The sequence below is a fragment of the Trichosurus vulpecula genome, chromosome 5 (genome assembly GCF_011100635.1).
Source record: "Trichosurus vulpecula isolate mTriVul1 chromosome 5, mTriVul1.pri, whole genome shotgun sequence".
Taxonomy (NCBI): domain Eukaryota; kingdom Metazoa; phylum Chordata; class Mammalia; order Diprotodontia; family Phalangeridae; genus Trichosurus; species Trichosurus vulpecula.
Genome location: NC_050577.1, coordinates 303410470 through 303422268, shown reverse-complemented (window position 1 = coordinate 303422268; position 11799 = coordinate 303410470). Strand labels below are relative to the sequence as shown.

General features: G+C 55.8%; 1 protein-coding gene across 4 annotated transcripts in view; it reads right to left on the bottom strand.

Moving 5' to 3' along the window:
- Positions 1–2992: 2992 nt before the first annotated feature.
- The window catches only part of PLXNB2 (plexin B2), a 94845-nt gene continuing 86038 nt past the window's right edge, over positions 2993–11799 (bottom strand). For all 4 annotated transcript variants that reach the window (XM_036762132.1, XM_036762133.1, XM_036762134.1 and 1 more), the window contains 11 exons: positions 11355–11501; positions 10411–10567; positions 8817–8917; positions 8444–8528; positions 8044–8198; positions 7789–7949; positions 7363–7510; positions 6096–6160; positions 5546–5621; positions 4823–4897; positions 2993–4655 (listed from right to left, as the gene is read on the bottom strand). In XM_036762132.1, the coding sequence (XP_036618027.1) occupies positions 4551–4655; positions 4823–4897; positions 5546–5621; positions 6096–6160; positions 7363–7510; positions 7789–7949; positions 8044–8198; positions 8444–8528; positions 8817–8917; positions 10411–10567; positions 11355–11501 (1275 nt within the window). In that variant the 3' untranslated portion in view covers positions 2993–4550. The remainder of the gene's footprint in view (positions 4656–4822; positions 4898–5545; positions 5622–6095; positions 6161–7362; positions 7511–7788; positions 7950–8043; positions 8199–8443; positions 8529–8816; positions 8918–10410; positions 10568–11354; positions 11502–11799) is intronic.

Genomic DNA, 11799 nt, shown 5'->3' with positions numbered 1-11799 from the left:
TTTCATCATCTCTCAAGGGAGGTGGGGCGGGGGTGGTCTTGACCGCTTCTAAGGACCTTCCTACTCTAAATCGATGATTCCTCCCTCATTCTTTTCAGCTTAAAATTGTTTTTGATTCGATTTGCAGGAAGTCAGGCAAGTGCATTCTTCTCAGCCTTTGTTAGCCCTGCTCCATCTCCGGCCAGGCACCTCCACTTCAGGCATCTCCTTCTTAGCCAGGGTCCCTGCCCCATCCTAACCCCTTTCCTCCTTCTGGGGGCAAGGTTTGTGAGTCTGTACTGACCAAACCTCTGGCTAGGTCCATCAACATTTATTAAACGCTTCCTGTGTGCCAGGCCCTGTTGGAGTTGATGACTCAGGTAGAAGCAGCAGGGGCGGGGGGAGGGCTGTGCCCAGAGGAGCTTGTTTTAGGGCTTGACCCCATCCCTGCTTATTGGAATTCTGGCCATCCTTGCAGGGTCATTCATCCCCAGGATCCCCTGACTGAGAACTGGGGAGCAGAAACTGGGTTCCACCTGAGTTTGGACCCTTAAATAGTCACATGACCCTCACCTGTCTGGGCCTCAGTATTCCCCTGTGTAGCATGGGATAATAGCCCTGGTAACGCTGGCCGCTTTAGGTTGGGAGGGTGACACTTTGCTGTAGATTTGGGGAGGTTTGGAGGAGGGGATGGTGTCAGGGAGGGAGCCCCGTGTCTGTTGAGCACAAACAGAGCCAAACAGACTCAGAATCAAATGTTCTCATGTGTGAACAAGGAGAGGAAGTTGCAGGGGTCCTGCTGGCCCCTTTTCTCCTGCTGCTCACTCCTTTCCCGGGTACAGCTCCCCTCCACCCAAATACTCACCCACAGACCCAGCTCACAGTCTCATCTTCTCTCTCAAACCCTCTCCCCGTTTGGTTATTTCCTCTATGTAGATAGCCCCAAATGTGGAGAGATAAGCCAGGCCAACTGCCCATTCAACAGAGGGGGAAACTGAGGCCCACAGAAGAGAAGGGACTTGAGTAGAGTTCCACAGGAAGGTAGGAGTTGGCTCCAGCCAGAGCTTTTCCCACTGTGTCAGGCTAAATTTCTCTGTGGGAGGCCTTGGTACAAATGACTTAGTTTCACGCAGGTTTAAAGTGGGTGATGGAGAGATCAGGAGCCCCTTAAATCTGGGACTCCCCATGGCTGGGCTGGCCTGGCCTAGGAAAAGAAAAAGGCAGTAAGGGGCAGTGCTAGCAGGCCAACAGAAAACATTACTTGGCTTGGTATTCAAGGCCTTCTACAGTGGCACCAAATAACTGTTCTGACTTTTGTCACTATCTCTCCTCCTCCCACTGTTTCAGCTAAACCAGCTCACAGGCTGTTCCCTCCTCTCCCAGCTCCATCTCCCACTTCTGAGCATTTGCCTATGCTGGGAGCACACTTCCCCCTCACTTCTGTCTCTGGAGCCTTGTCTTTCATGAAGGCTCCGCTCTGGGGCCACCTCCTCTGGGAAGTCTGCTCTGATCCTCCGCCTCAGTTTCCTCATTTGTAAAGTGCGTTGGAGAAGGAAATGGCAAACCCCTCAGTATCTTTACCAAGAAAACCCCAAATGGTGTAACAGAGAGTTGGGCACGACTGAAATGACTAAACAAATCCCCAGAGCCTTGCCCCAGCGCCTGGCACATAACTGTTTGTTGGATTGAACTGAATACAATCCAGGGCCTTCACTCACATCCTGCTTGCAGAGTCTGAGAAGATGGGTGAGTCACTAGATTCAAGTACCCTCACTGCCACTATCTGTGGGACCCCAAGCCAGGGACAGCCCTTCTCAGATCTGGGCTCCCTAATAGTCTGAGCTGGCTGGCAGTGAAGAGGAGATAGCGAGCGCTCTGTCACTTTCCAGTGGAGGCTAGCGAGCCAGCCACTTGGCACTATAGGAGGGGATCTTGGTTGGGTAGGGGGTGGGGCCCTTTCTCCCACTCTGCCATTCTGAGCCTCTCTATACCAGGGTCATAGATTATTTGAAATGAATTATCCAACTCCCAGAACATCAGAACTGGGAAGGGATTATGAGATCTGTTGTAAATACAGGGAAACTGAGGCCCAGAGAGCAAATGAGCTGTGTGATCATAGACTGGTTCTCTGGTCAGCACTCTCAGTGCTGTGCCCTCTGCAACTCTGCACCCCCACCCCATCTCAGGGTGAAGGACTGTTTCCCCTCCACACATGACAAGAAGACCTTGGGGAGCCCTAAGCTGAAATAGGAATGATGGGCTTGGCTTGGGACTGAAGGACTGCCCTGGCCATGGCCCTCAAGGTCCACCCAGTGTCCCCCCCAGGGGTTGGGTGGACATGGCCCCTCCTCCCTCTAGACCCTCAGAGCTGTGAAGGTGCCAGCCTGGCAGACCGAGAAGGTATCACAGCCCCCTGTGCACAGCAGGCTTGGCACAGGCTGCCAGGGAGACAGATGGGGTGCCCCTGGGGCTTGGCATGGGGACCTTGAGGAGTAGGGGGGGAGAGGAAGAGAAGGGAAGAATGGAAAAATGAAAGATGGCTGGCACCAGTAGTCATGGGGGCGCTCATACAGGCTCATGTATCTCATGCTCATGTGTATGCATCCATGTTCTCATGTGAGCCTGGACATGTGTGTGCACTCAGGTGAGATATTTCTAGGAGACCCAGCAGCCCAGGTGATGGTGGGGTAAAAGGCACCCTGCTGGCAGGGACAATGGGGCACCCGATGCTAAGTGGGCAAACATCTCCACCTCCCTCCCACCCCACCCCCACAGGTCCAAGTCTGCCTGCCTGCAAGGGGGTCCTCAGGGCCTGGTCCCCAGGTGCCCCCTCCTTGCCCCTCATGGTCATTGGCTAGGGATCCCAAACACTCAAGTCTTCCCTTGTCATTGTAGTCACTGACATTGTCACCGAGGGCTGCCTGGGACCAGAGGCAGGGGTGTAGACAGTGTATGTATGGGGGTGGGGGGGAAGCAGCGTAGACAGTGGGACAAACGACAAGCCTCCGGCAGGTATGAAAAAGAACACATTGTATTTGGTTTACAATGAATGAGATTTCCACAGGGGAGAGGGGTGGGGATGCGGAGGAGACTCCCCCCAGTCTGTCTCTTCCCACAGCAGCCCAGGCCACATGGGCTGGCCGTGTGTCCAGCGTCCTGCACCATGATGCCGTGGCAGCTCATACACCAAACAGGGCCAGATGTGCTCAGCATAGTCTTAACGTGTTCAAGGGGCTGCTCCCCCCTCATGTGGTCTTGGACACTCAGCCTTCTATGTGCTATCACACAGTTCTGACATTCAATGCTCCACGAACGTGACATCTAATGTCTGATTCATGACAGGGCCAACACTTGACGGGACACAGACATTCCACATTTGACAAAACCTCATGTGTTCAACACTAGACACGACAAAAAGTCCCATGTGTCCAACCTTCCACGCAGCCTCATGTGGCCAACACACAGCGGGACGTCTGACGCCCCACGTGGCTGGGTACAGTCCACATGGCCTGCCGGGGAGGCTGATTCACTGGCCACTCTCTGGGCCGGTGATCAGAGCTGTAGGCAGGCAGAGGCATGGACCCTCCACCACACCCGCCAAGGTCCTCAGCTGTGGCCATATGCAGGAGCCTGGTGGGGGGTGGGGGTGGGATGGGAGCAGGTAGGTGGGGGCTAGGCTGCTCCATCCCTCTTGCTGGGGAAAATCGTACCGAATTTTGTCTCTCACCTCCTGGGAAAGATACAGAGAGGCTCGAGATGCCAACGGATGGCAGCTGAGTGATAAGGACAGGCAGGTAGATACTCAGACCTCAGGCAGCTCAGAGCTGGCACAGCGGGCCGGTTTCGGTACCCTAAGACGTCACAGGACGTCAAGATGGCCAGTCCTGAGAGCCAGAGAGAATCTCAGGGGTGAGCCTCAGGCCCCCAGCTGGCTGGCCATGCACAGAAAGAACCAGGGGTTGCTGTTGACTTTGAGCCTGGTTCAGTCCCTCCACAAGCATCAGGGGATCAATAAGGCACGTTTACAAATCACTTAGGAAATACCCCAAACGCTGTGGCCTGTGGGTGGCTGGTGTCTTGGCAGCCTGGAGTCCAGCTGGCCCCTGATCACCCAGAACTCATCCTGTTGATGCCCACAGGCAGCAGGAGTGGGATCCCCTGAGGACTTGGCTCATCTCCTCCATGCTAGTTGGGCGGGCAGGAGTGGTGCAGCAGCCCTCGGCCATCTTGGGCTGGGAGGGAGCCCTCTAGGGGGCCCCGGGCCCCAGCCCTGGCCATGCCTCTTGAGGCTACGAAGGCGACGTCTACATTTCTAAGAAGAGAGAGGTCTACTGACACCCACAGGAGAGCGAGCACGTGCGCAAGCTCCATCAGAATGAATTTACAGTTCAAATCCTTTTCACATCTCACTTGGCTGATCCACAAAACCACAATTTCTCTTTCTTGTAGAATTGTACATTTTAAAATGGGACATGATCATCCTCAGACGAGGAGAGAGGAGAACGATTGGCAGAGCCGGGCAGGAGGTGTCAGAGGTCTGTGACCTTGTTCTCCAGAGCCGGGCAGGGGTGTCAGAGGTCTGTGACCTTGTTCTCCAGAGCTGCTGCAATCTGCTGTAGGCGGAAGGCCAGCTGCATCTTCTGGGCTGCAGTGTCCTGCTCCAGGGCATTGATGATCTGAGGGGGGTACACAGGACGATGAGCTGAAGAGTCCCAGCGACCTCGGTGCAGGGGCTGCTGAGGTGGTCTGAGGGACTCCCCAGGGCCCCAATTCAAGGCTCCAAGGGCAGCCACGGGCCCTCCCCCATCTCCAGCCCCCCTGCTTCCTAGCACCCTCCACCTACCTCATCATAGTATTTCTGTGTATACTGGTACAGCTGATGCAAGGCCACGAGGGTGTTCAGAGAGTCTGTGTGTGCCTGTGGGGAGACATCAACCAACTCTGTGACCATCAGGGAAGGGAAGGCACAGGAGGCCAGAGCAGGGACAGGGGGACAGCACAGTTGGAGAATGTGCTAATGGGTCTTCTCTGCTGGGAAGGGAGGTAGAATTGGGTCTTCAGCACACGTTAGGGCGCACACACACACACACACACACACACACACACACACACACGCACACATGTGCACCCATCATCTACACAGCCACAGGTTCTCAGACAGACACCCAACATCAGGAGGTTACAAACAGTCACAGTCACATAGCAAGACAGCCACACATGTGTGCACACATAATCCCAGCCCCATCCAGGCGTCCCTTTCCCACTCCAAAGCCACCCACACAGCTGCTGCAACAACCCTGAACCCCTAACCCATTTTCTGCTTTCCCTCCCCTCTCCTCATTTCCATACCCCCCACGCCTCATTAGCATAACTTTGCGTTCCCAGCCCATTGAGCCTTGGCCCAGGCCCAACCCTACAATGAAGCAGTCCCCTTCTCCCCCCCAGCTATGGCAGGTGACTCATTGGAGAAGGTGGGGGGGGGTCTGGCTGGGGAGGGGCCCCATTCATTGAGATAGGGGAGGAGAAAGAGAAAGAAAAGGCTGCTCCCTCACTCCCCCTTCCTTACCCGGGAAATCTCGGCTAAGTGGGTGTTCATGTCCTGGTCGCTCACTTGTACCATCTGTCGGATCCCTCGGTAGTAGCTGGAGGGACAGACAGTCAAATGGACGGATGAGTAGAGAGGTCACCAGCTGCAGAGGGACTAAGGGGTCCGGCGCTTCCCACTAAACCTGGTCTCTCCAGCCACTCACCTACCTCCCTGTGCAGGTTGAGGCCACACGAGGCCCCTGGTCAGACCCCCCCTTGGCCAGACCCAAGACAGGAGCATGCATGCAGGGACCATGGCCCAAGCAGAGAGGGTTCTGGGAAGAGCAAACTGCTCTCTGTCCCAGGCTCTAAGGCCAGAGAAAAATAAGTAGGGGAGGGGCCAGCTAGGTGGCACAGTGAAAAGCACCGGCCCTGGAGTCAGGAGGACCTGAGTTCAAATCCGGCCTCAGACACTTGACACACTTATTAGCTGTGTGACCTTGGGCAAGTCACTTAACCCCAATTGTCTTGCCTTCCCCCCTCCAAAAAAAAAAAAAGTAGGGGAGAGGGCAGGATAGGGGCATACTCACTCCTCCACCATCTTCTTGTAGGTGGAAATCTCTTTGGCATAGAGCAGTTTGTTACTGGGAGAGTCCTGAGAAAGAAGAGGGATGTCAGTGACCCCCAGGCCCAGCTGTCCCTAAAGTACCCAAGGGGCTCAAGGAGCCTTCCTGGCACTTCCTTGGAAGGAGCAAGAGACTAGCTTACACCCATCTGACAAATGAAGAAAGTGAGACCTGGAGAAGGGAAGAGAGTCATACCAAGATCCTGGACCCCAAGCTCATGGAGGCACAGATTGTGCCTGGGGAGAAGGGGAAGGTTGTCCTGGGCAGGCAGAGGAAGGAGTGAGCAGGGGAGAGATGGGTTGGGGGGCCAGATGAGCAGGGCAGAGGTAGGGGGTTGGAGAAGAGGGCTGGCTCTTGAGGGAGACTTGCCCAGTTGGGGCACGGGGAGCTGGCTTCTGGCACCTCCCCAGAAGTCCTGAGAGCCATTGGCTCCAGCCAGAACAGCGGCCAAACACTGCCCAGGGGGAAAGTGGGCCCCTGGCAGAGGAGCTGAAATCCAGTCTGAGCTTTTTCCCCATGTTGCTGTGTGGACCATTTTCCCTCTCTGATTCTTAGCCTTCCCCATCTGGAAACTGAGGCAGGGAGGTCACCGAGAAGATGCCAGAGTGATCCAGGTCTCCTGAATGACCAAATGGCTTTTTTCATTTTTTTTTTTTAATTTTTGTCAAGAGGGACAGGTGGCCAGGTAGGGAGGAGGGAAGGGATTACTGGGAAATGAAGGTGATATAAAAGCAAGATAGCAATGGGATAAGATCAAAGCACCCCACCCCCCAAATAGGCTTCCAAGCCCACAGTCAGGCCCCACCCCGGCTAGGTGGTGCTGTGGAAAGAGCATTGATTCAAATCCTTCCTTAAGGATTTACTAGCTGTGTGACTCTGGGCAAGTCACTGCTCTGTGCCTCAATTTCCTCATATGCCAAATGAGGCAGCTAGACTCAATGGCCTCTCATTCTAGCTCTTACAGTCCCTACAAGCTGACATTCTCAGCTCTGAAATGTGGCTCCCCGTCCCCACACTGGGTGTCTGAGGGGCTGTGAACAGCCTTCCAACCAGATAAAGGCCTGAGAGCAGAGAATGGGGAGAAGCTCCCCCAGCCCATCCTGGATGGATGCAAAGCACCAGTCTAAGAGGGGCCCCCTCCAAGGCCTCATAGCTCTCAGCTCAAACGGAGGAGGAGAAATCAGGGGTTGGGGAAAGACCAGGCTTTGGGGAGGCCCAAGGGGCCACTCACCCTGCTCAGCTTGTGTTCTGTCCGAGTGCAGGCATCCATGAAAGTCTGAGCGATGACCGACAAGGAGGAGTCAACGACTTCTGGGACGTGGACATCAAAGATGAAATGAGGATTCTTCAAGATGTTCACCCAGAATCGGAGTGGTAAACTGAGGGAAGAGGGCAGACTTAGGGAGACCACAGGGTAAACTGAGGGAGGAGGCCACAGAGAGGCCCCAGACTTGGGGGAGACCACAGAGGGTAAACCAAGGGGGGTCAAATAGCATGGTGACAGGGGTACATCCAAGGGTGCAGGAGCTAGCGGGAGAAAGACAGAGCAGAATTCAGGGTCACCCTCAGCCCCGCCATGGCAGTAGAATGGGCAGAGTCGCCAGGCTGTCGTGGCTTTCCAGATGTGGATAGGGCCCCCTTCCCTCCCGGCCATCACCTATTGGTTTTCCAGATGTGAATCGTGTCTTCATCCTTGATCTCCTGTTTCTCTGCCTGCTCATCCAGGAAGTCAAAGAAGTATTTGACGGCCGGCGGGACAGTTGGGCTGGGGGTCAGGACGCTGTGGAAGAAGTTATCTACAAACTGCTGCAGTGTGCCCTGCGGGGACAGGAGAGAAGCCGGAGTCAGAGGCTGCTGGCAGGAGCACAGCTCCCAGCCCCGGTTCTGAGGGCAGGCGGGCGGGCGGACACACCTTCACGGAGAGCAGGCGGGTCAGGTAGATCTCCGTTATAGCTTTGGTCCTCTCTTTCTCCTTCATGCTACCCCTTTTGGATTTCCCTTCTTCCACCTCATCTGTGGGCCTCACGAGGTGCCACACTCTGTTTTCCTCCTCCAGAAGGGCATGGCCTGGAGTGGGGAGAGGGTGGTCTGAGAAGGGTGTGGAGTCCCGGGAGCCAGGAGAAATCAGAAACAAGGATCTCCCTCCATCAGGAAGCCCCCTTGGACTGTGGCACCACCCAGCAGCCTGAGAGCTTCTAACTCCTCTAAGCCCTTGAGGGTTCTGGAGGGAACTGAGGCACGAAAGGGAAGTGAGTGGCCCATCAATGGTGACAAGGAGGAAAGAGATAGGGGAGGGAGAAGAGGGCACTCACGTTCTCCGGGCAGGTCCTGCTGGCTGTCCTCGGGCTGCTGGGAGATCCCCATCTTGGAAAGGATGAGGGTGGCCCCATCTCGGACCTGGCAGGACATGACTGTCATGTAGCTCTAGAGCTTCTGGGACCATGGCCCCCTCCCATGGTCACCCCCAGGACTGATGGCCTCCCTGGCCCAGCTAAGGACCCAGGGCATGGCTGAGATGGTGAGGGACCCAGGGGATGGGGGAATGTGGCTGAGATGGTGAGGGGTCCAGGGCTGAGATGGTGCGGGCCCATGGGATGGAGAGAATGTGGCTGAGATGGTGAGGGGCCGTGGGATAGGGGGAACATGGCTGAGATGGTGAGGGGCCCAGGCCGTGGCCAAACTTACATTGTAATGCATGAGTGTATTGATCCGTTTCCAGCGGCCATCACGCTGTGAGGTGAGATCCAAGTCTGACAGGATCTGGGCCGTGGATCCAGGACGCCACTCTGTGGGGAGACAGCTCAGCTCACTTATGTGTCATGACATGCCACAGGGTTCAGGTGACCCATTTTAAAAATGCCAAATCCGACAAAGGAATCCTTCACCTTAGCAATTTTCTGGAGTGACATCCTGTGTAACCTGAGCCTGAGCAGGAGTCACCTTTACAACCTCCCAGGCAAGTAGGGGGCCAGCCTCCCAGTTCATCAGCCTCTTTGCCTCCCATGACCTGCCTCTTGCCTTCACGTCAGCCCCACAAAGGGATGGCTAGAGTTTCATCTTCTCCCTCCATCACCTCTATGTCTGCTCCGGCCAGGACCCGGGATTCGGAGCGTCCGCTCTTGGGCCACAACATCCCATTCTGCCATCTCTCCCCTGGCCCAGGATTCCCCCCTCCCCCACTCCTCTGTTCTCTAGGCCCACCAGCCCTGCTCTGTTCATGCTGGGGTCCCCCTCCTAATCTTGGCCCATCAAGATTCAGAGACAGATTCAGAGACTTTCTGCCCCTTCTACTCACACCTCCCCGATCCCAGCCCCACTCAGTCCCTGCCAAACACAGTCCTGCACAGCTCCCACCGTCTAGAGAAGTCACATGACCAAAGTGACCACAAATGCCTTGTCTAACTAATCTCACCTGGGCTCTGCACACACAAGATGATCCTTTTATGCCTTCCTACTGATTCTCTGTCCCACTCCCCACAGCTGATGTTTCAAACATTCTCTCCTCCAGCCACCCACTGGGCCTTCAAAGCCCTCCTAGGCCAGCAGCTTGTCCCCCGAATGTTGTCCTCTCCCCATCCCCAACCCCACCCCCACCCCATTCTCTCTCCCTCCCTGTGTCTCTCTCCCCCTCCCTCTCTCCTCTCCCTCTCTCCATATCTCTCTCTCTCTCTCTCCATCTCTCTCCCTCTCTCTCTCCCTCTCTCTCTCGTCCTCTTTTCCCACTGCCTCTAATCATGTCCATCTTTAAGAAAATTTGCCCTTTACTGTACTATGGCCTCAAAACTCCCTGTTGCCCAGCCTGGCCACTTTCTCCCCTCCTGCCTTCATTTCTCTCGCTCTGCTCCCCTGTGCACTTGAGCTCATCCTTCAGCTGAAATTTCTCTGTCCAAGGTTCCTGGTGATCTCCTTCCTCATCCGAGGCCCTGGGAGCCCTCCTCCTCTTCCTTGCCTGGCACTGCTGACCTGTCTGCCCTCCCTCCCATCCTCCAGGACAGTCTCCTCCCTAAGCTTCTGGGGCACAGCTTTCTCTGCTTCTTTTCCTACCTGGGGCCTGCTTCTCTATCTGGCTCCAAAATGCCTTTCTAGATAGGTCACAGAAATTCCTTCCCCTTTACCCGGCTCCAGGTCTCTGTCTGGGATGCCTTGGTTCTGAGCCCGCCTCACCAGCCCATGCCCAGCCCGTGCGTGCGTGTGTGTGTGTGTGTGTGTGTGTGTGTGTGTGTGTGTGTGTGTGTGTGTGCTCACGCACGTGTATGTGCACTCGCACGTGTGTGCATACCCAGGACGACGCTCTCAGCCTTGGGCCACCTCGAGCAGGGCAGTGTTCGATACACTTGGTCAATGATCTTCTCCTTTACTTGGGTGATGGTGTCACAGTTGAGGACTTTGACAGGGATGGCATCTACACCTTCCTCCTGAACAATAACATTCACAGTCTGTGGGAAGATGGGTTGTATGGGTTGGACAGGGCCCTCAGGGTCTGCCATCCCTTCCAGGCCAATGCTCCAATGGTCAGTTCCCAGGCCCTGTTCTGTCCCCCTCCAGGCTCTCTGAGGGTAGGGCTGGGTTTCCTCTTGGTCTGGGAGCTCCATCTGAGCCCTTTCTTTTCTCAGGAGGGGGTGGGGTGGCATCTCCCTTCAGGTGGCTATCCCCACCCCTCCCACTGAACCCCTCTGGCAGAGATGCCGATTGGAATATCTGGTCTCATCCTTAGCCAGGATAATCTCCAACTCTCCATTAGTGAGGGCTCCAGCCCCAGAAAGGAAAAAAGGCCCACATCTTGCCTCTCCTGCCATGTCCACGGACAGGGCACACTAAGGCTCTCATTAGGAATAACTGGAAGAGGCACATTTCACAGGCTCCAGCTTCCACGAGGCCTGAGGCCTCAGTGACATGATAGGCCTTGGAAACAGACACATCAGCAAAGAAACAATTCAGAAAGACACTAGCAGCTTAGTGGAACAATGGTGCCTGGAGTACCCTTCCCCACTCCAGGAACTAGAAAGATTGTCCTTCAGGGCCCGAGAAGGCAGCCTGGGGAAGGAGTGGGGGGAGCAGCTGCTGAGAGCCCAGGATGATGGATGGAGCACTTGGAGAACATCAGCCACGGCTAAACAGGCACGGCTGAGCCCACCTGGGTCCCACATGCAGTCACACCCGCACGCACATGCGCGTGTGCAGCCCTCTAGAGGAGCATGGTGGGGGATGGGCCCTGGGGCTCACCAGTGGGATGTACTCCACATCATCCCCCAGCAGCCCTGTGTCGTTCAGGGTGTACTTGGCCTTCCTCTGCACAGCGTCCACGGGGCCCTTCTCCACTTGGTGCTTAATGGCCTTGAAGAGCTTGTAAAGCGGTTCACCAGCAGTGTCCTGGAAGAAGACGCTGAGTCAGTCTGGGCCCTCGAGGGCATGGGGACCAGGCCACAAAGTCATGCTTTTTTGTCTCGTGCCCCTGCAGGCTCCAGCCTGGCTCCCGATTAGCACCAGAAGGGGCGGAAGCTCCAGGCAATGAGGTTGGGTGATGGGTTTGGGAGCCAAGGGCAGACACTGGCCACAGACGGTAGCCCCACCACAGTGGGATCTGTGGGACTAGGAGGGACTGAAGAACCCCTGGAGGTCAGCACCCTACAGAGCTCCTGGTTTCCCCAAAGTCTTTGCCAGGGTGCCC